Here is a 25,777-nt window from a genome sequence, read left to right on the forward strand (position 1 = left end):
TCACCTTTCTTCTTTCTTTCTTTCTTTCTTTCTTTCTCTCCTTCTCGCTCTCTTGTCTTTTCTTTGCCTCTGCAGCCGGCCAAGGGGGCGGGCCCTGCAGCCTTTGTTGCCCGCGGACCGAGCGCAGCCGACCGGAGTCTGGGCCGGGTAGTCGGGAGCTGCACGCGGGCGGTGCATGTCCGAGCCGGACCTGGGACCAGGCATGCGACCGGACGGACGGACGAGAGCGTGCGCGCGGAGTCATCCCGGCGGCCGCCGGTCCCTGCCATGCCTGGCAGCCCGAGTCCCCGCAGCCCCGCTCCGTTGCTGCGCCCCCTCTTCCTGCTCCTCTGCGCTCTGGTTCCCGGCGCCCCCGGACCCGCACCAGGTGGGTGTCCGCCCCTCCCGGCCCAGCCAGCCCTGCACCCCTTCCGCTCCCCAAGTTTCGTTAGTCCCTCTTACCCTTGTGGTCCCCGCGCGGCCCCGCTCTGCCTTGGAGGTGGTCGTGTCTTCTGCTCCAGGTATTAGGGGACAGGGTGGGGTCGGCCGGCGGGGAGTGAAGCGGTGCCTCTGGGGAAACCTTCCTCAGCCCCTGATTCAGCTACCTGACACTCTCTGTTGCCTGGGAATAATGCGCTCTTCCGACTCTTCGGGCTCCGGTTTCCCCACCTCGGGTGCAGCAACGCGCCCTCGTTCCGGGAGAGAACCTCTCGTCGAGTGTGCTGGATGTGGAGCGCGGTTTACCCACTGAGGATTTGGTTTCTCACACATCCTTAGCGGCGCTCTCCTGGAAAGCGGGCTGTCCGGGACACCCGGCCGGCGAGGGCGCCAGGTTCGCAGGTCTCTCGCGGGTCCCGCCCCTCCCCCCTCCCCCCCGCCAGCTCCCGCCTACCGCATCTGGGCTGCTCGCGCGGTCCCTGGTGGCCGGGGGGACCGGGTCTTGCGCGGTCCTTGCACTTCCTGCCTCTCCCTCCCCCAAGTGTGAAGACGCCGGGAATGGAACGGGGAGCAGGAGCTTCTTTTCCCGGCCGTGGGTTAACTCTCCCCGCCCCGCCGGGCCGGCCTCCGACGAGCCTCTGGCCTGCGTCCAGACTCTTGTTTGGCGGAGACCTGCCGGGCGGCCGCGCTGCTGGCGCGTCCGACGCAGCGCAGCGGGCCTGGGAATTCAGTAACCGAGTATGTAGGAGACCCCAGGCCCGGTGCTCGGGGAGCTCGCAGTCAGGGGAGGCGGTGGATAGTTGGGAGAGCCCTGCAATAGAGGCGATCGGCAGGCTTTGTAGGAGAGGAGGGGCATGAGGTTGGAGAGACTGGAAGGATGGATGGATTCTGGATGGGCTGGAAGGGCGTGGAGGGAGTGGGGCCCTCCCCTGGGGAGCATCAGTTGGGGGACTGGAGTAGGGTTGCTTGCTGGGACGGGGTCGACCTACCTCCCCACTGGAGGGATTGTGACTAGAAAGTAGTCTGGGCGGGAATGATGGGGACATTTACTCTTGGTCTCAGAGGTTTGGGAAGTCAATGAGGGGAGCAGCTGATGAAAGCAGTGTTTTGGGAAGATTTGGTCTAGCAGCCATGTGCAGACTGCAGAGGGAGCGAACATTTAATGAGCACCTACTGTGTGCCAGCCTTACGGGTTCTTATTTCTCGTAATCTCCACAACAACCCTGCAAAGCAAGTGATGGAAAGGTCTTGTATGGACCAGCAGACAGGCTCAGAGTAGAGCGACCTGTGGGGTTGGACTCCTGAGCTTCCTGAATGAGGCCTGTGTTTTCCACTGTCCAGAGCTGGGGGCTGAGGAGGATGAACCGGGCAATGGGAATGAGAGAGCAGGAAAATGCTTCCTTCAGGACTTGGGTCCAGGCCCCCTGGCAACTGTGGGAAGAGCTGGGTACGGTCAACCTGGTAGTATTCTTGTGAGGATTAAATGAGATACTGAATATGTCAGTTGCTCAGTACAGGACACAGTGACTACAATGTAGTGGTCATTATTTTTATTAATCTGCCAGGCCAACCCAGGACTCCCCAGATGACCTGGACCTGCTGTTTGCGGGTGGAGGCAGGCCAGGCACTCTCCTTTACCTAATCTGGGCACAAACACTCCAAGGGTGGAGTCTGTCTCTAGTGTTCCCATAGATATAGAGCATGGGGTCCTCCCTGTTCTGCACTCCCTCAGGATTGGTGACTTTGAGGCTGCTGGCCTGTTTGTCATTTTCTTTGGAGCCCAGGACCTAAGCCTGGGGCTCCTCCTCCTACTGAATGTTACCTTCTTTGAGACCAAAGGGCTCATCCTGGGCTCACTTTTAGGAAAATATATCCTTTTTCCCCACTTGTGACTAACCCAGGGACCTGCTAGGGTTTCTGAGGCTGGAGCCCAGTCATGTCTCCTCCTCATGCTGTATGGCACATGTGAACCCTGTGTGCATGTGTTTCTGTGTGTACTAGGACTCACAGAGGAGGGCATTCACATACCACCCCCCACCCTGCCAGTTATTTTTCCTTCTTGGCATGAGCTGTGGGTCATTTGAAGGGTTGGACTGTAACTCAGGTTCTTGATAGGGAGGTGAGTGAGGATAAACACCATCTTGGCATTTCTTTGGTAGAAACTCCAAAGTGACAGTTCTGTCACCCAGGGGAGATATTAAAAGTATTTAACACCCAATGTGGCAGGAGCTTGGTCCAATCAGAACAGACCTCCTGACTTGGCAGAATAGATATGGCCATGAATCTCTGGCAGTCCTCCTGAATGGTGCCTGTTGCCATCCCACTGTCACTTGAGCTCTGCAGGCTCAGCTTTGATGCAAGCACATGACCATTTGAGACTGGAACCTGCAATTACTCCTTGCTGGCACTGGGTGGTGCTAGTTTCAGCCACCAACATCTCTACTGGGGTCAACTGTAGGCTACAGTGAAAGTTACTTATTTTTAAACTTACCCCTGCACTCTTTAAAAATATTTTAATGGAAAAGCAATACAAGTTCACTATAAAAAATTAATGCTGGTGGGGTGCAGTGGCTCATGCCTGTAATCCCAGCACTTTGGGAGGCTGAGGCTGGCGGATCTATTGAGGCCAGGAGTTCAAAACCAGCCTGACCAGCATGGTGAAACTCTGTCTCTATTAAAATAAAAAAATTAATTGGGTATGGTGGTGCATGCCTGTCATCTCAGCGACTTGGAAGGCTGAGGCATGAGAATTACTTGAACCCAAGAGGCAGAGGTTGCGGTGAGCCGAGATTTCACAACTGCATACCGGCCTGGGTGACACAGGGAGACTCTGTCTCAAAACAAAACAAAACAAAAAACCAACCAACAAACCAAACAAACAAAAACTAAACAAAACAAGAAAAAAATTATTGCAATAGAAGTGGCAACATCCTGTAAGTCTGTTCTTTTCTTGTTGATTGAAAAAGATGTTTTAGACCAGGCACAGTGATGCACACCTGTAATTCCAGCACTTTGGGAGGCTGAGGTAGGCAGATCGTTTGAGCCCACGAATTCAAGACTAGCTTGGGCAGCATAATGAGACCCCATCTCTACAAAAAAATTAAAAAATTATCCAGGCCTGGTGGTCCACGCCTGTGGTCCCAGCTACTTGGGAGACTGAGGTGGGAGGATTGCATGAGCCCAGGAGGTCAAGGCTGCAGTAAACCATGATTGCATCACTGCACTCCAGGCTGGGTGACGGGGCGAGACCCTGTCTCAAAAAAAAAAAAGAAAAGAGAAAGAAAGAGAGAGAGAAAGAGAGAGAGAGAGAGAAAGAGAGAAAGAGAAAGAAAGAAAAAGAAATAAAGAAAAGAAAAGAAAAAAACATTTTTTGGTTTGGTTTGGTTTGTTTGTTTTAAGCCATTAGGCAAACAGATAAAACAACACGTTTTAAAAGAAAAGCTAAGTATACATTAGAAGTTCTCTTGCTAATTTTCAGTCATAACTTAGCTCACATTTGTTATGTGCCAGCTATTGTTGTAAGCACTTACATGCTAACTTATTTAATTCTTACACAACCAAAGAGAGCAGCTGTAATTATTATCATCCCCATTTTACAGATGGAGAAACTGAGATTCTGAGTGGTTGAGTAATTTACCCATGGTCTCACAGATATGGGTAGCAGAGCTGGGATTCAAACCCAGCCTGTCTGGCTCTAGAGCTCACTAATCCGAATGCTTTTTACCTGCAGCATGGCTCTACTTAGCCCTGTCCACATTTTTGAACTTAATAGGATGCTTCTTTGTAACTCATCTGGAATTTCTGTCTTGCAATATTTGCCTAGGATCTAGAGCAGGTATTCTCAACAGGACTGTACATCCCTTGGGGCATGGGTCCTTCCTCAGAGATACTTTATTTTTTCAAAGCTTTTGGGGCCTTTTCTCCCCAGTGGTTGATTCCTCAGTTACATACCTGCTTCCATCCCCCAACCACATGCATTTGAGGACAAAACTTGCCTAAAAGAGTGTCATGTGGCTCCTCCAGTTGAGAACTTTAGAGCTAGTTGGCATCAGTGCCCCCTGACCTTCAGCTCGTCTTTAGCTGCCTTGGCTGGGATTGTCCTTGCCCTGGGAACCAGTGTTACTACTCACTTAAAACAAGTCTTGGATGGTGGGCACAGTGGCTCATGCCTGTAATCCCAGTACTTTGGGAGGCCGAGGTGGGTGGATCACCTGAGGTCAGGAGTTTGAGACCAGCCTGGCCAACATGGCGAAACCCCATCTCTACTAAAAATACAAAAAATTAGCTGGGCGTGGTGGCTCGCACCTGTAATACAGCTACTTGGGAGGCTGAGGCAGGAGAGCTGAACCCGGGAGCTGGAGGTTGCAGTGAGCCAAGATTGTGCCATTGTATTCCAGCCTGGGGGACAAGAACAAAACTCTCTCTCAAAAAAACAAAAAAACAAAACAAAACAAAACGAGCCTTGGAGTTGTAGTCTCCGCGAATTGTGATCCTTGGGAAAGTGAGGAAATCCCCCACTGGAAATGAACCTGGGAAACAGTTCTTCCCTATCTCTGTCATTTTCATCTCCTTGACCTGGGCTCCCCTCCTTATGTTTTTCTGGCCTGGATTCTCCAAGCAGATGAGGAAACTGAAACCCAGAGACATGCAGTGACTCAGATTATACAACTATTAAGTGGCCCACTTGGGCCTGCCCGGGGTCTTGTTACTTTCAAAGCCCATGCTCTATAGTGCATTATTTTGTCCCTCCATTGCCTCCCATTTTACAAAACACATGCCTGGGCCAAGATTAAACTTCTTGTTGCCCATTCTTCTGGCTTCCCCCCACTTCTCTGAGGGTTTACCACACAGTGCCCCTACCACCAAGAGGCCCTCCTTGTCTTCACTGTTGAATTAACATATGTTAAGGGCCATCTCAAATGCATCCTCCTTGATGAAACTTTTCTTCATTCTGATGCATTCATAAGGTGTCATCCCCTCCCCTTGCTTGGACCCTGTCAGCACTGTGCCAGAGTGAGGGTCTTGGATTTACCACACCCATTTTTCTGTTTTTTTTTTTTTTTTTTTGGTGTGTGTGTGTGTGTGTGTGTGTGTGTGTGTTTGGGGGGGAGTCAGAGTCTTGCTCTGTCATCCAGGCTGGAGTACAGTGGTGTAATCTCTGCTTACTGCAATCTCCGCCTCCCAGGCTCAAGTGATCCTCCCACCTTAGCCTCCGGAGTAGCTGAGACTACAGGCATACACCACCATGCCTGGCTAATTTTTGTATTTTTTGTAGAGATGGGATTTCACCATGTTGCCTAGTCTGGTCGCCAACTCTCGAGCTGAAGCAGTCTGCCCTCCTCGGTCTTCCAAAATGCTGCAATTACAGGTGTGAGCCACTGCATCCAGCCATTTCTCCATTTGAAGGCAAGGATGGTGTCTTATCCACTTTCCTGGACTTGGGAGCACCTAGTGCACCCTCACAGTTAGTAGCCAAGGGTCACATACCAAATGCCATGGACTAGGCAGGTAATGTAAATGAGCAAACAAGGTGGGCAGGGAGACAGATTTTTCCTGAAACGTGGGGCCTCTTGGCCCATCTCTTGTTTTCCCACTTTTGTTAGAGACTCAGTTCTTTACTGAGTGAAAGGAAACACAAGCATGATGGGAAAGGGAGCCTACTTGCAGCCACAGTATTGGGAATGAATAGGGAGTGGTGGGGACTGAGGACTGGGGAGCATAGGCCCTTCCTAAAGGGAAGTCACTGCTCCACCCTGGCCACTTTTGCCAGGCAGGAATTTAAGCCTGACATGGATGGATGATAAGACTTTTCAAGAAAAGCTGAAAATTGAGATTTTTGTACAAGATCATGTGATTCTTTTTTTTTTTGAGACGGAGTCTTGCTCTATCGCCCAGGCTGGAGTGCAGTGGCGCTATCTCAGCTCACTGCAAGCTCCGCCTCCCGGGTTCACGCCATTCTCCTGCCTCAGCCTCCCAAGTAGCTGGGACTACAGGCACCCGCCACCATGCCCTGCTAATTTTTTTGTATTTTTAGTGGAGATGGGGTTTCACCATGTTAGCCAGGATGGTCTCGATCTCCTGACCTCGTGATCCGCCTGCCTCGGCCTCCCAAAGTGCTGGGATTACAGGTGTGAGCCACTGTGCCCGGCCCCAAGATCATGTGATTTTTAAACATTGGCAGTTGACTTAAACGTTTTTCAGTATTTGTGTCAGCCAAAACAAACCAAAAAATCAGTAACTGATCAACACAAGCAAATCTGCATGCTGTGATTAAGGAGTTGTAGTCCCATATGCCCTTATTAGGATGTCAGAGCAAGAAGTCTCCTTAAATCTTCCAGTCCGGTGGCTTCTGAATGCCAGCCTCTGAATTGGCTAGATCAGAATCCCTGGGAAGGTCTAGAAAAATACAGAAAATACACATTCTAGGGCCCCCAGAGCCCTAGATCTGTGGAACCAGAATCTCTGGGCTGCATCCTGGCATCTGCAGTTTTTCAGAGCTCTCCAGGTACTGTGATGACCAGTCAGGTTCACTCCCAGTGGGGGATTTCCTAACCTTCCTGAGGATCACAGTTCCTGGAGGCTCTTGGTAAAAACATAGCTTCCTAGTCCATAGTCCTAGTTTCCTGGAAATGCTGACTTAGTGAGTCTGGGATGGGACCTGGGACTCTTTTTTAAGAAACTTATCTGTGAGGTCTGGAAAATCCTTGCACTAGTGGCCCGCTGAAGCTCAATGACAGGGAAGATTAGCTCAGAGCCACACAGCACGTTGCCCCAGCCTACCCAGTCTCTTGACACTCAGAGAAGGCTCTTTGAGGCTGGCACTGCTGGGGCGGTTGGGAGCAGAGGGAGATGCTCTCAGCAGGGGCACAGCACTGGCATGTGCAGGGCACTCTACATGCAGTTTGGCAGAGGACAGACTGGAGGGTGGGTTTGGTTTCTGTAGCCTGCTGGGATGGAGCTTTGGACTGGGCAGCAGCAGAAGGAACCCTGGTGGGATGTCAGCAGGGCACTCAGGCATTCATGCAAGCCTGAAGAGTCTATTGTCGTGAACAGCCAGGATCCTGGGAGCTGGGTGTAAATCCAGTCGAGAAACTCCTGGTTGCCAAGTTCCCTAACTGTGCTCTTTAGAGCCTGGGAACTGCAGAGAGGGAAAGGCCAGGGGGGAAAGCATGGGTGCCGGGCTCCCCCAAACTCCAGCACATGAGATTTCTTTTGAGACTAGACCTGGTGGCCAAAGAGATTTGAGAAACGTGATCTAATTCAACTTTTTCACATTAACGATGGGGAAACTGAAGCCCAGCAAGGGATGGAGTATTGAGAATATAGAGCAATGTTACTGAAGAGACTGAAATCATTTGGGGGACTTGAGTCCCAGTCTCAGCACTGTCATTCTTACTGTCACTGTGTGGCTCTAGGCCAGTCTGTCTACCTCTCTGAGCCTCCCTTTGCTCTCTCACCTAGGAAGCAGTCTGGACACCTTACTGCAGGTGTCCTAACCTGGGCTTCACAGCCTGAGGGACTGTGGACTCAGGGGATCCATGAACTTGAATGGGAAAATATTACATATTTACTTTTTGTAACCTCTCAAAGAAATTTAGCATTTCCCTCAATTATGAATATCATTAGCAAATCCCAACAGCACCTGTGGTTTTGTTACCACTAGAACAAATACTTTTCTATCTCATTATGGTTGTTGCACGTATCTTGAAATAAAGTTTACGTTCATCACTACTTCAACATTTCCACAGTTGCCCGGCATAGTGGCTCATGCCTGTAATCCCAGCACTTTTGGAGGCTGAGGTAAGTGGATCACTCAAGGCCAGGAGTTCAAGACCAGCCTTGCCAACATGGCAAAACCCTTCTCTACTAAAAATACAAAAACTTGCTAGGTATAATGGCATGCACCTATAGTCCCAGCTACTTGAAAGGCTAAGGAACAAGAATTGCTTGAACCTGGGAGGCAGAGGTTGGGTTGAGCCAAGATTGAGCTACTGCACTACAGCCTGGGTGACAGAGAGAGACTCTGTCTCAAAAAAAAACAAAAAACAAAAACAAACCATAGTTGTTAAATATGCCACAAAATCTTGTTTAAAGTTTAATTCTACACCCTACTTTTAAAGTTATTTTTTGTTTTGTTATGTTTTGTTTTTTAGATAATGTCTCACTCTGTCACCCAGGCTGGAGTGCAATGGCACCATCATGGCTCACTGCAGCCTCGACCTCCTGGGCTTAAGAGAGCCTCCCACCTCAGCATTCCAAGTAGCTGGGACTACAGGTGTGCACCACCTTGCCTGGCTAATTTTTTTTTTTGTAGCAACAAGGTCCCATTATGTTGCCCAGTTGGTCTTGAACTCCTCATTCTCCCAAAGTTCTGGGATTACAGATATGAACAACCATGCCTGGCCTTAAATTATTTGGATAACTATATTTCAGTATAATCAATTTCCTTGGTACTTCTGTGTATTTTATTTTATTTATTTATTTTTTGTGGCAGGGTCTCACTCTGTCACCCAGGCTGGAGTACAGTGATGCGATCTTGGCTCACTACAACCTTCACCTCCCAGGTTCAAGCAATTCTCCTGCCTCAGTCTCCTGAGTAGCTGGGATTACAGGCATGCGCCACCAAGCCTGGCTAATTTTTGCATTTTTAGTAGACACGGGGTTTCACTATGTTGGCCGGGCTGGTCTCAAACTCCTGACCTCAAGTGACTCACCTGCCTCGGCCTCCCAAAGTGCTAGGATTACAGGCGTGAGCCACTGTGCCCAACCACTCCTGTGTATTTTATTTAATGCATTTCAAAACATTGTTCTGAGGAGAAGGAGTTTGTGGCAAAAAGGGATAAGAATCCAGGCCTTACTGGGAAATCCAAGAGGACAGAGCAACAGAGAGGGATTTTTAAACTGCAAGGGCCTGAGCAGAGGTCTGCCAATTTTTTTCATCCCTGGAAGCTTTCTTTAAATGAATTCTTGTATGTAAAAGAAAGAAACCAGAGCTACTCTGTTGAAGTGGCAGTTAGGGGCCAGGGAGCCCCACTGGGGTGGTCTTTCTCTGTCTCTCCATTCCAGGAGGCCTGGAGACATTTGCAGAATGCTCACGCACCTGAGAGCACATTTTTCAATCCATCAGGCTAATAATAATAATAACAATCATAACTGCCATCATATTCAACCGTGGCTCAGGCACTGCTAAATGTGGAGTAGCTCACCAGGTTTAATCTTCACAACAGCATCGAGAGTGTAAGTGCTGTGGTTATCTGCATTCTACAGAGTAGAATTTTGATATTCAACAAATACCAAAAAAGGACTAAGTTCTGGACACTTCCTCTGACACTTAAATCTTCAACAAAGAATATAAAGGGCCAAGTGTGGTGGCTCACACCTATAATCGCAACAATTTAGGAGGCTGAGGTGGGAGGATCACTTGAGGCCTGGAATTTGAGACCAGCCTGGGCAACATAGCAAAACTGCCATCTCTACCAAAAAAAAAAAAAATTAATCAGGGCCAGTCTTGATGCCTCACACCTGTAATCCCAGCACTATGGGAGGCTGAGGTAGAAGGATTGCTTGAGCCCAGCAGTTTGTCTGAGACCAGCCTGGGCAACATAGTGAGATCCCATCTCTATTAAAAAATTTAAAAATAAAAAAATTAGCCAAATGTGGTGGCACCCACCTGTAGTCCCAGTCCCTTGCTACTTGGGAGGCTGAGATGGGAGGATGACTCAAGCTCAGGAGTTGGAGTCTGCAGTGAGCTATGATTGCACACTTGCACTCCTGTCTGGGTGACAGAGCAAGACCCTGTCTCAAAAAAAAAAAAAAGTGCAAAGAATATAGATTCTTGCCTTCCTAGACTACATTGGGAGGGGTGTGAGAAAACAAATAAATAGAAAAAATACTGAAAATGCTAAGTGATATGGTATGTCAGAAGTGATATGGGGAAAAACAAAGCAAGGAAGGGGGATAGGGAGAGCCAGGGAGTTGCAATTTTAAAATAAAGTCATTAGAGGAGGCCTCATTGAGAAGGAGACATTTGAGCAAGAACTCAAAAGTGAATGGTTTAGCCACGTGGAAAACAGAGAGAAGAGTGTTCCAGGTGTAGGGAACATCAATGCAAAATCCTGAAGCAGGAGCATGTCTGGCCTGTGGAGGAACTGCAAGGAGGCCAGTGGGCGGAGTGGAGGCAAATAAGGCGGTATAGCTGGAAATGAGACTGGAGAGGTTACCTTGCCTAGGGCCTCATATAGGCCAGAACTTGGTCTTTTGCTCCCTGAGATGGGCGCCATTGCAGGATTTTGAGCAGAGTAAGACCATGATCGCGCTGGTTTTGAATGAATCTTTCTGGCTTCTATATTGAAAACACGAGGGGAGGGGCACCTGGGGTAGGCAATAGTTGAAACAGAGAGACCTGTTAAGAAGTTACCGCAGCAATCCAGGCCGGGCGCGCAGTGGCTCACGCCTGTAATTCCAGCACTTTGGGAGGCCGAAGCGAGCGTATCGCCTGAGTTCAGGAGCTTGAGACCAGCCTGGTCAACATGGTGAAATCCTGTGTCTACTAAAAATACAAAAAATAACTGGGCGTGGTCGCGTGTGACTGTAGTCCCAGCTACTCCTGAGGCAGGAGAATCGCTTGAACCCAGGAGGCGGAGGTTGCAGTGAGCCGAGATCGCACCACGCACTCCAGCCCGGGCGACAGAGCGAGACTGTCTCAAAACAAACAAACAAACAAAAACCCCAAACACAAACAACAACAACAACAAAATAGGTTACTGCAACGATCCAGATGGAGAAACTGAGGCACGGAAAGATGAAATGGCAAAGTTAGTAGATAGCCCAGGGAGGATTTGAATCCAGATACTCTGACTCCAGCAGCCCCCTCTTGGCTTCTCCCTTCTGGTCTCCGGTCACTAGCAAGGACCCGGGTCTGCCCTGGGCTTAGGCGTTTGTGGTTCTCTCCCTGCAGGACGTGCAACTGAGGGCCGAGCGGCACTGGACATCGTGCACCCGGTTCGCGTTGACGCGGGGGGCTCCTTCCTGTCCTACGAGCTGTGGCCCCGCGCACTGCGCAAGCGGGATGTGTTTGTGCGCCGAGACGCGCCCGCCTTCTACCAGCTGCAATACCGCGGGCGCGAGCTGCGCTTCAACCTGACCGCCAATCAGCATCTGCTGGCCCCCGGCTTTGTGAGCGAGACGCGGCGGCGCGGAGGCCTGGGTCGTGCGCACATCCAGGCCCACACCCCCGCCTGCCACCTCCTTGGCGAGGTGCAGGACCCTGAGCTTGAGGGTGGCCTGGCGGCCATCAGCGCCTGCGACGGCCTGGTGAGTGCGCTGGGACATGTATACTTGGGGCAGTCTCGGGTGGTGGGATGTGGAGATTGGCTCCAGTCTTGCCACGCACTTGTCTGGTGGCTTTGCCCAGTGCATTTTTCCTCTGCCAGCCTCGGTATTCACGCCTGTAAAGTGGGAGTGACAACGCAGGCCTCGTTATCTCTAGGACAGCACTTCTCAAAGTTTAATGTGAAAGCCGGGTGGTGGTGCACCTGTAGTCCCAGCTACTTGGGAGGCTGAGGCGAAAGGATCACTTGAGCCCAGGAGTTCAAGGATGTAGGGTGTGATGATAGAGCTTAACTGGTGATACAGCCAGACCCTAGGCACTAAAAAAGAAAAAAAAAAGTACTATGAGCTCAAATCACCTGCAGGCCCTGTTTAAACAGAATGCTTGCAGGGTAGGTCTGAGGTGGCGCCAAACACTTGGATTTCTGAAACCGTCTCAGGTAATATTGAAGATGCAGGTCCAGATATCCCACTTTGAGAACCTCTGTTTGACTGGACTAAGTAACTGAAAAAGCAGTTGGCTTCTCTTCCCTGTGGCATCAGTTATGACTGTTCCTTCACAAGTCCTTTTAGGCTGCTCTTCTCCAGGAAAGCCACCCCTCACCCTGTAGCCATTCTGCAGGGTGTGGTGAGGAACCCCTTTCAGCCCCTCTGCCCGGATCAGCATTCCGGGCAAAGCAGGCCTCAGCTTCCTGGCTTCGTCTGGCTGAAGGGTGGTGCTGGCTACTGCCTGCAGCCCTAATGGCTCCCTGACTGGGGCTGATTAGAGCAGCTTCCACTCCAGGCGGAGCAGGGCCCCTTTCTGTTCGTGTTCAGGTGACCAGCCCCACTCTCCCAGCTCTGGAGGTTGGGGGTTTGGGAGGAGTAGGGGATATGTGCACACTGTCAGCGTCCACTGTTCCCAGGAGGCCCTCGGCTTAGATTGCTCAGGCAAAAACCATGGGCTGTGGCTGCACAGGGCCTAATGACAGGGCAGCCCGCAATACAAGCTGCACAACATCTGGACCTTTGAAGGCCCATCCGCCCTGCACAGTATTCTCATTTATGGAGCCTGTGCCTGTCCCTTAATGTACAGTTGATGTTGTTGAGCCTGAGCAGCACCTGTGCACACGGGGCATCATTCCCATTTCACAGATGAGGAAACAGGCTCAGAGGGGAACTTGCCCAGGGTCACCTAGTCATTCAGTGAGTGGTGGGTGGGGGGGGGGACTCCGCATTCATACCCAGGTCTCCAGACCCAAGAGCTGATGTACTCTCCAGCCCTCCCTCCAGGCTTCCTGGTCCTGTGTGACCCAAGGGGCAGAATTGGTGCCTACGAGGGGAAGTCCGAGGCACGTAAGACCTTCTTCCCTGTTGGAGCCCTAAGCTTCCTCAGGAGGTAGTGGGCATCAAAGATGCTTCCCAGGGCCCCTCCCCTCCGTGGATTCTGAATGCTGGCGGACATGTCCAAGACACTCCTGCCAGCTTCCCTTCTCTGGGTGGCCCTGGGCCCAGAGAACAGGGTGTCCTGGTGGCTGTGGGCATCTCCTTTGCTCGGGTGTGGGTGTAGATGCTTTGGAGTGATTCATTGCCTTAGGGAGATAGAGGGAAGGTCAGAAGCCCTGGCCAGCTGGCAAGGAGCACAGTGCTGGAAATGGCTGGCATGCAGAGGAGATGGAGAATAGCCTGGAGGCCTGGGCACAAGCTGCCCTGCTCAGGATGGCTGTCTGAGACTCTGGAAGACACCATTTTGTCAGATTGGGATGCAGACCCATTTCCCTCTCCTAACGGGGTGGGTGTGTGGGGCAGTTTCCCCAGGGGTGGAGGCTTCTGAGCTTCACTTTGAAGGTTTGGCTGTGTGTGAAATGGCAGAGAAGGGCTTTCCAGGTGGAGGCTACAGAGTGTGCAAAGGCCCAGTGGGATGAAAGTGCAGAGTGTCCGTGGGCAGTCACAGGTGGTGTGGGCAGTGGGGGCTCAGCTGGACAGGATGGGTCTCTGGGACATGCAGGAAGAGCAGCTGAGGGCCAGCCCTCCCTGTGTGACTCTGGTGCTTCTTCCCCAGAAAGGTGTGTTCCAGCTCTCCAACGAGGACTACTTCATTGAGCCCCTGGACGGTGCCCTGGCCCGGCCTGGCCACGCCCAGCCCCATGTGGTGTACAAGCGTCAGGTCCTGGAGAGGTTGGCACAGCGGGGTGATTCCAGTGCTCCAAGCACCTGTGGGGTGCAAGGTATGCTCTTCTGCTTCCAGTTCTCGGGTGGGTGCTGGGCCTGGGGACATGAAGGGGCCTTTCTAGAAGCCCCTCTTAACATCCCCATGCCCAGTGCCCGTTAGACCAGGGGACACAGATAGACAGACGGATACATCACCATAGCCTGTGCCCTTAATTGTGCCACAAGACTGTGTCCTCTGCCTTTCAGGCCTGCCCCAGTCAATCCCCCACACTGATCTCCTTCGCTCCGTCTCACCTACTTCTCCCACCTTGGGGCTCAACCTCCCTCTGCTCCCTCCCCCCATAGCCTATGGCACCTGGCTCTGCCAGCCATTCTTCCTCCAGTGCCCAGCTCCAACAGGGCCACTAGCCAGGAACCTCCCTCCCTCCGCCACCCTGCTCCCACCCTAGAATAACTACCTCTATTATTGGAAATTGGAGTGTGGTACCCAGTGCCTCCTCTGCAGAGCAGCAGTAGTGCTGGCCAGTCCAGGTGAGGAGCTGCCTGCTAAGGGTTGCTGGTGTTTTGGGAATGTTTGGCTGGCATGCCAATCTCAAGTTGCCCACAGCTCTGGTCCTCTATTTGCTGGAGTACATATCCACAGAAGCATGCTTCTTGGCCTCAGTTTCCCCAGCTTCATAGATGTGCTTCCTCTTCTGATCTGGAGCAGCCTGGGTCAGGGGAGCAGGCCCAGTAGGGCCAGCTGGGCTGGATCTTGGCCAGCTTCCTCAGGCTGGGGTTTAGAGGGTGAGGTCAGCCTGTGTTGGGATGTACTAACCCCCCAAGAGGGGAGGAAGTGACACAGGGAGATAGAGGCCCAGTTGCCAGCTTTGTCAGGCCCAGGAGTTCCCCTCCCATGGACACAGTACTTTACCGTGTTTATATCCACCATTTCATTTGCCCTTTGAGGTCCCCCTGTGAGGCAGATCAACTTATTCCTATTTTTAGTTAGGGAATCTCAAGATCAGAGAAGGAAGGTGACCAGGCAGAGCCACACAGCACAGGTCTGGGGCAGAGCCAGGAGGAGAATTCAGGCCCCTGACCTCTGATCTCAGTGTGGTTCCCAGTGCCCCAGAGAGAGCTCGCTGAGGAGAGGCCCTGGAGACATGTGCCCTGGGCCAGTCTGCTGGCAGCTAACCTCACCCCATCTGGACCTCCAGTGTCCCCGGAGCTGGAGCCTCGACGGGAGCGTTGGGAGCAGCGGCAGCAGTGGCAGCGGCCGCGGCTAAGGCGTCTACACCAGCGATCGGTCAGCAAAGAGAAGTGGGTGGAGACCCTGGTGGTAGCTGATGCCAAAATGGTGGAGTACCACGGACAGCCGCAGGTTGAGAGCTATGTGCTGACCATCATGAACATGGTGAGTCTGTGTGGGCCAGGAGTGGGTGGAGGGGATAGTGTTAGGGGATGGGGGTGCAAAGAGTGGGTGCAGGGCAGGAAGGCTGGCAGGCTGGACTCCAGACCCAGGTCTAGGCCCCGAGCAGGAAGAAGGGTATCCAAGCTCCTGAGGCAGGAAGGGATGGGGGTCTTGACAGCAAGTCACTATGAGAGGGCCTGGGCAGAGGGCTGCTGTGGGGACACCACAGAGTGTCATGCCACCGGGAGGGGGAGCGGGAGTGGGAGACTGAGGCAGCCACAACTCTGTGCCTGCCTAGGGGGCTCGTAGACTAGTTGGTTCATTCATGCTTCCCTGCACAGATACCTCCTTCCTTTGTATCAGGACCTGCACTAGATGCTGGAAACACAGAAATGCCTGATCAGACCACACTCTGCCTGAGACCCTGCCTGAGACATCAGTACACATTACAGTTGGAAGGATCTGTGCAGTTCTGTGGTCACTAGCTGGCAGCCTTGGGCAAATCACTTGCCCTGTCTGAGTCTCAGCCTGCTCATCTGTGAACTGGGCATGACCACGGTACCTTGTGGGGTTGGCAAACTGCTCTTGACCCCATATGATGGATGAGATATCAGAGGCCTTGAGAGGACAAGTGACTTGCCCAAGTCACACAACGAGGCAGGGTAGAGCCAGATGGGAGCCCAGGTGTCCTAAGTCCCACTGGGGGCACTGTGGCTGATTGCAGCTGGTGATTCCTGGAGCCGACTACTGCAGAGCTGCCACTCCCTGCTCCTGCCCTGTGGGTGCAGGTGGGAGGCCTCAGGCTTCAAGCTGCTTCCTGCAGCCCCTGGGAGGAAAGATCTCTGCTCCTGGCATTCTTAGCAGCCACCTGGTGGGCAGGCCACCATATAACCCTGTTTCTCTCCTGGACTGGGTGGTTGGGGGCAAGGTAAGGGTGTGTGCTGTGAACAGGATGACATCTAAAGGAGCCCTGGGCCAGGATCCTATGCTGCTGCTTCCCCCTGCCAGCCCCTCACCTCCTGCAACCCTAAAGGAAGTACCCTCTGAGATCATCCAGTGTCTGGCCCCCTAGTTTATCACTGTGAAACCTGAGTCTCAGAGAGAGGAAGGGACTGCGTCCAGGGCTATTCTCTCTACGTGCTGGCCACCACATCCCCACTACTTGAGTTCTCATCAGCAAGTGCAGCTCTGGGCCAGTTCTTCCCTGACTGGGACACCCTCATTGGCTCCCTGTTCCATATGGAATAAAAGTCACAGCCTTCTGCCTGGCATTTGAGGCCTTGAAGGCCCAGACCAAGCCTCATCTGCCTAGGGAGGGAAGCCACTAACAGCCAGGGTCCAGCAGGGCTATTGCTGGACAGCAGGGCCTGGACCCTGGGCTATAGGGGTGGAGCAAGGGGCAAGACCAAGTTCTCAGGCCTTGAGGTTCCCTCCTTCTCATTCTCAGCACTTTGGGGGCTCAGCCTGAAAGACCCAGGAGGCTGGCTGGAGCCACTGATGATTAACTGGGTTCATTTCACCCCCGCTTTTCTGAGTGTTCCCTGTGCTCTAGATTCTGGGCAAAGTAAGACTCACCTGAGCGGGTGTTGTGGTTCATGGCTATAATCCCAGCACTTTGAGAGGCTGAGGTGGGCAGATCACTTGAGGTCAGGAGTTGGAGACCAGCCTGGCCAACATGGTGAAACCCCATTTCTACCAAAATACAAAAAGTAGTTGGGTGTGGTGGTGCACACCTGTAGTCCTAGCCACTTGGGAGGCTGAGGTGGGAGGATCTTGAGCCTGGGAGGCGGAGGTTGCAGTGAGCTGAGATCGCGCCACTGCACTCCCACCTGGGTGACAGAGCGAGACTCCATCTCAAAAATAAAAGACCCACCCAGCCCAACAGGTTCCCCATAACTTAACCTGGGTGACAGGATTCAGGTGTTTTTGCCCCCCAGGTCCTGGCCCCTTCCTGGCTGCCTTGCCCTGGCTCATAGGACCCACACATTCACTTGGTGAGCCCCATCCCTGGGGAGAGGGTGGGCCTGGTTCTCACACTCACCTGCTCTGACAATATCAAGCTTTTCTGAGCTGGTGAGCCCAGCATCGGTCAGGTCAGGATGGGGGCACCTTTGAGCCTGACAGTGCTGGACCCCCTAGGAGGCTGCAGGGATGGCAGGGACATGGGAACCCATGTGGCCAGCCTCTGAGGACGGCTGTATTGTGGGCTGAGGCCCTGGTGGGTTAGGGCTGGAGCCTTGTGAATATCTGTCTAATTTTTGTCCAGGGTTCAACACCCAACACCTCACCTAAGCCTCACCCCCATTTTATTTATTTATTTATTTAATTTGTTTATTTATTTTGAGATGAAATTTCACTCTTGTCGCCCAGGCTGGAGTACAATGGCATGATCTCAGCTCACTGCAACTTCCTCCTCCTGTGTTCAAGTGATTCTCCTGCCTCAGTCTCCTGAGTAGCTGGGATTACAAGTGTGCCCCACTACGCCTTGATAATTTTTGTATTTTTAGTAGAGAGGGAGTTTCACCACGTTGGCCAGGCTGTTCTCCCTGGCTCATCCTCCCAAAGTGCTGGGATTACAGGCATGAGCCACCGTACCCGGCCCTCATCCCCATTTTCGAGTTGAGGGAACAAAGATTCAGAGAGGTCAAGGGGCTCGCTCAAGGTCACACAGCTAGTAAGTGGTAGAGCTGGGACTGGGGCTCAGGTCTGTTTGCCTCCAAAGCCCCATTCTGTCTCCTGTGCCCCTTAATCTGCCCTGGAGAGGGGCAGACAGGGTGGGCCAGAAGGATGGGGAACAGATGTTCCCTTGGGATCAGATGTTTATTTAAGACTGACTTGTCGAGAGCCATTGCTCTACCTGGAATAAAGTGATGGATGTGGAAGAGCACGATCCTGCACTTAGGGACTCTGTCTCATTGTAGCATTTCCCAAGGAATATTTCAGGGAATGTGTTCCAAAGAATGCCAGTAGTGTACTGTGAAAAAAGATGCTGCTATTGAGTAATTTGGGCCACACAGGGTTAAAAAAAGTAAAATAGGCCAGGCATGATGGTGCACGCCTGTAGTCCCAGCTACTTGAGGGGCTGAGGTGGGAGGATTGCTTGAGCCCAGGAGGTCGAGGCTGCAGCTGGGCTGCAGTGAGCCGAGATCATGCAACTGCACTCCATCTTGGGTGACAAAGTGAGACCCCGTCTCAAAAGGGAAAAAAAGGTAAAACAGACTTCTTTACTACAGGACTTCTTGGAGCCCTCAAAGTAAATATGCATTGAGAATCCCCAACAGAATAGGCAGGCAGCATTCCCCAAATTTAGGAAATAAGCAGGGGCTTTGAAGCAGCGAAACCTGGGTTCTGAGCCCAGCTTCACCCTCTCTTTGAGCTTCAGTTACTTCATTTGTAAAACGAGGATAATTGTGCCTACCTTAGAAGTAAGAAGATTAAATGAGATAATGCATGCTAAGCCCCCAGCACAGGGACTGTACATGTTAGGCTCGTTCAAGGTTGGCTGTGGCTATTTTTTTGGCTGCTGCAGTATTTGACCTACAACCACCTTCAGGACAGCCACACCTTTCTTTACCAACGCTACCTACAGAGCCCAATTTATCAGTGTTCTCCCTGTGCTAGATTCAGACCTGAGTCCTAGAGCTTGGGTGGGTCTGTCCCAAGGACAGCAAGACAGGTCCCTTTTCACCCCATTTTCTTTCTTTTTTCTTTCTCTCTTTCTCTCTCCCCTTCCTTCCTTCCTTCCTTCCTTCCTTCCTTCCTTCCTTCCTTCCTTCCTTCCTTTCTTCCTTCCTTCTTCCTTCCTTCCTCCCTTTCTTTTCTTTCTTTTGGAGATGGAGTCTTGCTCTGTCACCCAGGTCAGAGTGCAGTGGTGAAATCGCAGCTCACTGCAGCCTCTGCCTCCCTGGGTTCCAGCGATTCTCCTGCCTCAGCCTCCCAGGTAGCCGGGATTACAGGCATGCGCTACTACGCTGAGCTAATTTTTGTATTTTTAGTAGAGATAGGTTTCACCATTTGGCCAGGCTGGTCTCGAACTCCTGACCTCAGGTGATGCAACTGCCTTGGCCTCCCAAAGTATGGGGCTACAGGCATGAGCCACCACACCCAGCCTCCACTGTTTATTTTTAATGAGATAATACATTAGAAATACTGAGCAAGTACCCAAGGTACATTCGTTCATTCAACAAATATGTCTTGAGTGCCCATCATGTTCCAGGTATAAGACGTGTCACTGGGGCTCTAAGAGGAAGTTCACATATAGCTGGCCGTGTCCTCATGGAGCTTGCGGTTTCTTGAGGGAGACAGACATTAGTTAATGAAACCATTACCTTGTTGACGATGAAGGAGCAATGGAGGGAGGTGCTAGGAAGGACAAATTCATAGTGCTTTGGGAGTGTTAGATCAAATAAAAGCTCCCCAAAGGACATGACGAGGGGTTGAGGGCAGGAGAGAGGATAGGAGGTAACTTGGGGAAGACAGGTGGGAAGATGTTCCAGGCTGAGGCCATAGCATCTGCAAAGACCTTGTGTTAGGAAGAATTATGGGATTCTAAGAGAAAGACAGAGTGGTTGGAGCCAGAGAGTGAGAGGGAGGCAAGGGGAGGTCAGAGAGGAAGGCAGGGACCAGATCCAAGAGGCCTGTTGGCTAGGCTGGGGACTTCCGTCCTTTTCCTGGACAGTGAAGAGGCACTTACTGCTTTAGGCAAGGGCGTGTCATGATTGGGTTTGCATTTTAAAGACCGATGGTGGAGCCACTAGTCTGCAGGTGGCCTGGAAGGGCTGCAGAATATGGGTACACTTGTAGGAGGCCTCAACAACTGAGCAGATGAGATGATGATGGCAACTTGGACGAGGCAGTGGTGTTGGAGATGGAGAGAAGGGACAGAATCAGGCAAAACTTGGGAGGCAAAATTGGTTGGCTGTATTGGAGAAAGATGGTTCAGGGTTCCAGGGCTCCCAGCCTGTGTGTGGAGGCGACAGTGGCCCATGATATTGCTGTTTATCTTCCCCATTTCTGACCTTGGGTTCTGAGAGTGTCATTCATCCCCATAATCAGGGGCTTTACTGCCCTCTTAACAGTGTTTGTTTGGTTCTTTCCTATTTTAATATTCTTTTTCTTGATGCATTGCTAGAAGCCAACTCACAACGGGCCTTTTCTGCCATCTCTGCCCTCTGGGAACCGGCCAGCTATCCCCAGTCACGGGCTGGCCTCTTTTTTGTTCTGAGGGAGTTTTAATTATAAAAGAGCAGATGGCTTTCCCCACCCATTTCCCCTCACCTTGGCTTATCTTCCATCTTTTGGGGATAGCCCTGTCTCCTGGGGCTCAGTAGGGAGCCCCATGTAGCCATGGGGACTCTCATAGATGTGCATACCTGCCTCCTTGGCCCCATGGCTGCCAGTCCTGGGGAGATGGAATAGCAGAGCAGTGGGGAGGCTCTATAGCCCTGTGCCTACCCTCACTCTACCCTCTGGGCCCTGCCCAGGTCTACGCTTCATTGGAGGGCGCACTCCTGAGATGCTGGTCCTGGCATCCCCAGGTCAGGAGGGCACTGCTGTCATAGACCAGGGGCAGTTGGAGGACTAGGGCCCTGAGACAGGCCAAGAAACCAGCATTTGGAGGTCTTAACTGCCATTGCCTGTGCTGGGTGGGCATGGAGTTGGTACTTGGAAGCAGATCCCAAACTGGTGCTCAAGAGAGGCTGCAACTCTGGGAAGGGGCCTTGGAGGCCTCTTGTCCCTCTCCAGGTCTGCTGCTGACGGTTGGGGCAGTGTGTGTGAGGGTGTTGGGGACACTCATGCATTGGTGTACGTGCATGCACCTGTCCGCTGCGCAGCCCGTTGTGTACCATGTCAGCGTCCCCTGTGTGTGACATGGGTGTGCGTTGCCCTGGTGGGTGGCTGGGTTGGGGTGCTCGATTGGCTGCTTTGTATCCTTCATCCTGGTGACAGCCTGACCGCCCATCTTCTTGGGGCGTGGCTGGCCTGTTTCATGACCCCCAGCATTGGGACCCCAGATCCAACTCATCCATGTGCCGCCTCGTCCTTTCTGGAAGAGAAGAGGTGAGCAGTCATGTGTTCCCCGCTGCCCGGCAATGGCTTCGGACTGCCAGAGCCCTCCTGCACCATGACCTGTGTGCTCTGTATAGAAGGGCACAGGAAGGCTCCTTGGCCTGGACTGGTGTCCCCTGCCACCCCTGGTTCCTGACTGATCCTCTCTCCTTCGGTCCACGGTCCTCTGCAGGAGGTTCCTACAAGAGGGTGGTCAGCCAGAAGGCTGGACTGGTGCCTGCGGGCCTCCACTGCCCGGTGGGCCTCTGTCTCCTGGCCTTTATATGGAGGAGAATTGGGCCTGACCCTCTCGGAACTCAGGGGAGGCATGAGCGGTCAATTCTCTCTGCCCCAGGAGGACCTAAGATCCACGCACCATGCAGACACACCCTGAAGATCTTCTGCAAGTGGCACGAAAAAGCATCAACATGAAGGGGGACGCCCACCCCTGCACCATGACAGCCGCCATCTGGCTCACCAGTACTGCCAGCTTGCAGGCGAGGGCTGGGAGCCTGCATCTCAGGGAGGTGGTTCACGGCCCTCCGGGAGAAGCCCTGGTGGAGGAGGGGGCCTGCTCTCAGGGAGCCCCGATTTTAGGAGAGTTGTTCCGCACTTTGGCCCAAGGCTGGATTCTTGTCTGCAACGGGGAGGTCTTTTTATTTGAAATAATTGTGGATTTGTCAATGCTGTTGTCAAAAATCAATAGAGACCTCTATAGCTTCATCCATTTCCCCGAGTGGTAACGTCTTGCATGACTAGAGACAGTATCCCAACAGGGAAAACTGACACTGATCCATCCGCCGACTTCTCATATATCATTAGTATCCACACGTACTGCACTCTGTGTGAATGTGTGTGTATTCAGTCTGCTGCAGTTTTCATCACTGTGGGTTCACCTACCCACCCCCACAGTCTAGATACAGATCTGCTCTCATCAGAAGGATGTCTTGTACTACCATTTATAGTCCACAGCCACCTGCCTCACCTCCTCCCCTACCTCGTGGCAACTGTGCTTGATCTGTCCAGAGGCAGTATTGTTCCCTCTGCTGGCTCTGGCAGCTTCTGTCAGCACCCGCTGCTGGATAGTAACAAAATTGTCTGTGCGGGTCTGTGCTCCCCAAGGGCCAAAGAGGCCAGCGGGATTGTGTGTGAATGAGAGGCACCTGCTTCCCATGTTGGCCACTTGTGCTGGCCTCATGCACAGGAACGTGGAGGGACATCCTTTTCCGTTTGGAATCAGTTCGGGGGACCCTTCCCTGGGCCTTCGCTCAGGTGGTGCCTGGCACTGGCCAGGTTAGCCTGAAGCCGCTCGTCTGCCTGTGCAGGAAGGACCTGTGTGCAGCCATGAACCGGCCCTGTTGAGACCCTTGGCCTCTCCCCACGTCGGCGGGGCATGTGCCGCCCACCACCAGCAAGCTGCAGCAGCAACGAGGACACAGGCCTGCCGCTGGCCTCACCGTAGCCCACGAGCTCGGGCACAGGTACTGTGCCTTCCCCCATGCTACACTGAGAGCTGAGCTTCACCCTCCCAGCCTGGGGGCACCGGATCCAGCCTGTGGCGTTCACAAAGTACAGGGGAAAGGAAGCTCTCTGGAGAAGGAGCCCTGACTGTGGCCATGTGCTGTCCCTGCACTGTCCCCTCCCCACAACCAGGCTGCTTCCCTGTAAAGCAGGAGAGAGGCCTGTCTGGGCATCTCTGGGACTTGCCTGGAGGGAGTCTTATTTAAAGGGGAGTTGTGATGGGTCAGAAAGTCATCGTAGGTCTTTGGCTGTCCTTCCCCATTGCCCTCAGTGCTGTATTTTTTACTCTCGATCCCTGTCCCTGTTCCTGTTGGCTCTGTGGCCTGGGCCAGTTCCTGCCCTCTCTGGGCCTCTGTGTGCTTCCCATAGATTGAGGGGTTTGGATTCAGTGACGTCCAAGGCTCCCTCCATCTGACACCGCTGCCTGAGGCTCCTGCCTTCACAGGCCTCCAGCCACCTGTGCCCAGGCTGTTGAGCTGCGAATATGGCAGCATCTTAGATTGTCCAGCAAGCTTTCAAAGGCAGGCTCCCAGAGGGTTCTGTGGTCAAAGCTGTTGGGGTCATCCATTCAGACGTCTGGGTGATGGCTGTGCCTGCAGGACCTTAAAGCTGCCTATGGCTGCAGAAGAACAGCCTGCCGCAGTACTGCAATTTCCTGGTTGTGTTACCCTGGCTAGTTCCTTAGACTCTCTGAGCCTCCCTGGGGGTAATAATGAGAACTGAGTGAGACCGTGTTTCTGAAAGTGCTTAGCATGGCCCCTGGCACAGAGTAGATGCTCAGGAAATAATTTTTCTCGTGTCCTTCCCAAGGATGGTCTCTGGAGACCTTTCTGTGACACAGCAGCTCAGATCCCCTAACTCAAGTGCACAGCCTTGGGACAAGGACCTGTGAGTGGGAACCTCTGTCAGAGTGTTCTTGAGGCCAGTGAGCTTGCAGCGGCCATCACGGGCCCCCATCTGTGCCACCTGGTTTGCCATTGCTGGCCAGCCCCCAGGCAGGGGCAGGGCTGCTCTGGGTCCCTGGCCCTCATTTCAGGCCAGAGTTGGAGCCCTTGGGGTCCTAGCTGTCATACCCTCATTTTACATTAAGGAAACTGAGGCTCAGAGAGGGGAATGTGACTTTCTGCAGCCATTGGGTGTGGCCATTGGGTGGCAGAACCAGCCCTAGAACTAGGACTGTGCACCTTGTGGGTCTCCAGGGGAGGGCAGGCTGGCAGCCTCCCGCCAGCTCACCCGCCCCTGGGGCCTGTGCTCTCACACAGTTTTGGCATTCAGCATGACGGAAGCGGCAATGACTGTGAACCCGTTGGGAAACGGCCTTTCATCATGTCTCCACAGCTCCTGTACGACGCTGCTCCCCTCACCTGGTCCCGCTGCAGCCGCCAGTACATCACCAGGTTCCTTGAGTAAGTCCTCCAGCACCAGGCCCCTACGCCTTGATCCATGAGGTCAGGGTCTACTGGGAGAGCTGCAGACAGTCACATTGGAGGGGTAGAGGGAAGCAGAGGGACAAGGTCTTGATCTGTGAGGTCAAGGTCTAATGGGGGAGATGCAGACAGTCATACTGCGGAGCCGGGGTAGAGGGAAGCAGAGGGGCACCTGGCAAAGATGTGGTGCTGGCGTCCCAAATGTCCTCCTCGAAGGGACACCTGAGCTTGAACTTGGAGGAGGAGCGAGAATTCACACATGTGCAGAAGGGAGAAGAATGGCGCTCCTGGTAGAGGAAGCCTGAGAAAGGCCTGCAGCCGTGAAGGAGCGGGAGAGCTTTTCAGGGAATGGCAGAACCCTGAGCCAGGCTATGGGAGCCAAGGCTGCATAGAAAATGAGGCTGGAGGAAGCGAGGGCTGGCCACAAGGTCCAGTGAGAGGCAGGAAGAAGGGGCCACTAAGGGAACTGAAATGTGAAGCTTTCTCCTTTTTTTCATGTTCTCTTCATTTGTTCTGGTGTTTTTGTTGTTGTTGTTTGTTTGTTTTTTGAGACGGAGTCTCGCTCTGTCTCCCAGGCTGGAGTGCGATGGTGTGATCTTGGCTCACTGCAACCTCTGCCTCCCAGGTTCAAGCGATTCTCCTGCCTCAGCCTCCTGGGTAGCTGGGACTACAGGTGTGCACCATAATGGCTGACTAATTTTTGTATTTTTAGTAGAGATGAGGTTTTGCCATGTTGGCCAGACTGGTCTTGAACTCCTGACTGCAGATGATCCACCCACCTTGGCCTCCTAGAGTGCTGGAATTGCAGGCATGAGCCACCATGCCTAACCTGTTCTGGTGTTTTGTTTTGTTTTTTAAATTTGCGATTTAATGTTGTTCTAAGTAAGAAAAAGTTTTAAATTTAAATTGTTGGCATAAATTGTACCATTCATCTTTATTTTGTTTAGTGCCAGTTTTAAATGCAAATATAAGAGTATAGCTGACCCTTGAACAACTTGGGGGTCGGGGTGCTGACCACTGTGCAATTGGAAATCCACGTATAGCTTTCGACTCGCCCAAAACTACTAATAGCCTACTGTTGACTGGAAGCCTTACTGATAACATAAACAGCTAATACATATTTTGTATGTTATATGTAATATATACTGTGTTCTTACAATAAAGTAAGCTAGAGAAAAGCAAATGTTATTGGAATCATAAGGAAGAGAAAATATGTTCACTGCTCATTAAGTGGAAGTGGATCATCATAAGGGTCTCCATCCTCATCCTCTTCATGTTGAGTAGCCTGAGGAGGGAGGAGAAAGATAGGGGATGATCTCAGGGGTGACAGAGGTGGGAAAAAATCCACATATAAGTGGACCTGTGCAGTTCAAATCCATGTTGTTCAAAGGTCAGTTGTATTAACGTGTATGCAGAGTCACCAAAATTACACAGTTCATCTTTTGTAGCTGATATTTACCAGATGATGAGATAGAATAAAACTATCTCAACT

General features: G+C 52.3%; 1 protein-coding gene across 1 annotated transcript; it reads left to right on the forward strand.

Annotated features, from left to right (window-relative positions):
• Positions 1-24,871, forward strand: ADAMTS7 (ADAM metallopeptidase with thrombospondin type 1 motif 7; the record flags this gene model as incomplete). The annotated part of the gene is given in 10 exon segments (XM_017886814.1): positions 1-367; positions 11,375-11,730; positions 13,787-13,952; positions 15,096-15,295; positions 21,266-21,595; positions 21,721-21,987; positions 22,701-22,788; positions 22,791-22,818; positions 24,121-24,264; positions 24,837-24,871. Coding segments are annotated over 10 exon segments (1,714 nt in total), but the record flags the coding sequence as incomplete, so codon positions are not given.
• Positions 24,872-25,777: the final 906 nt, after the last annotated feature.

This window comes from Rhinopithecus bieti, unplaced genomic scaffold (assembly GCF_001698545.2).
Source record: "Rhinopithecus bieti isolate Rb0 unplaced genomic scaffold, ASM169854v2 scaffold_15087, whole genome shotgun sequence".
NCBI classification, from domain to species: Eukaryota; Metazoa; Chordata; class Mammalia; order Primates; family Cercopithecidae; genus Rhinopithecus; species Rhinopithecus bieti.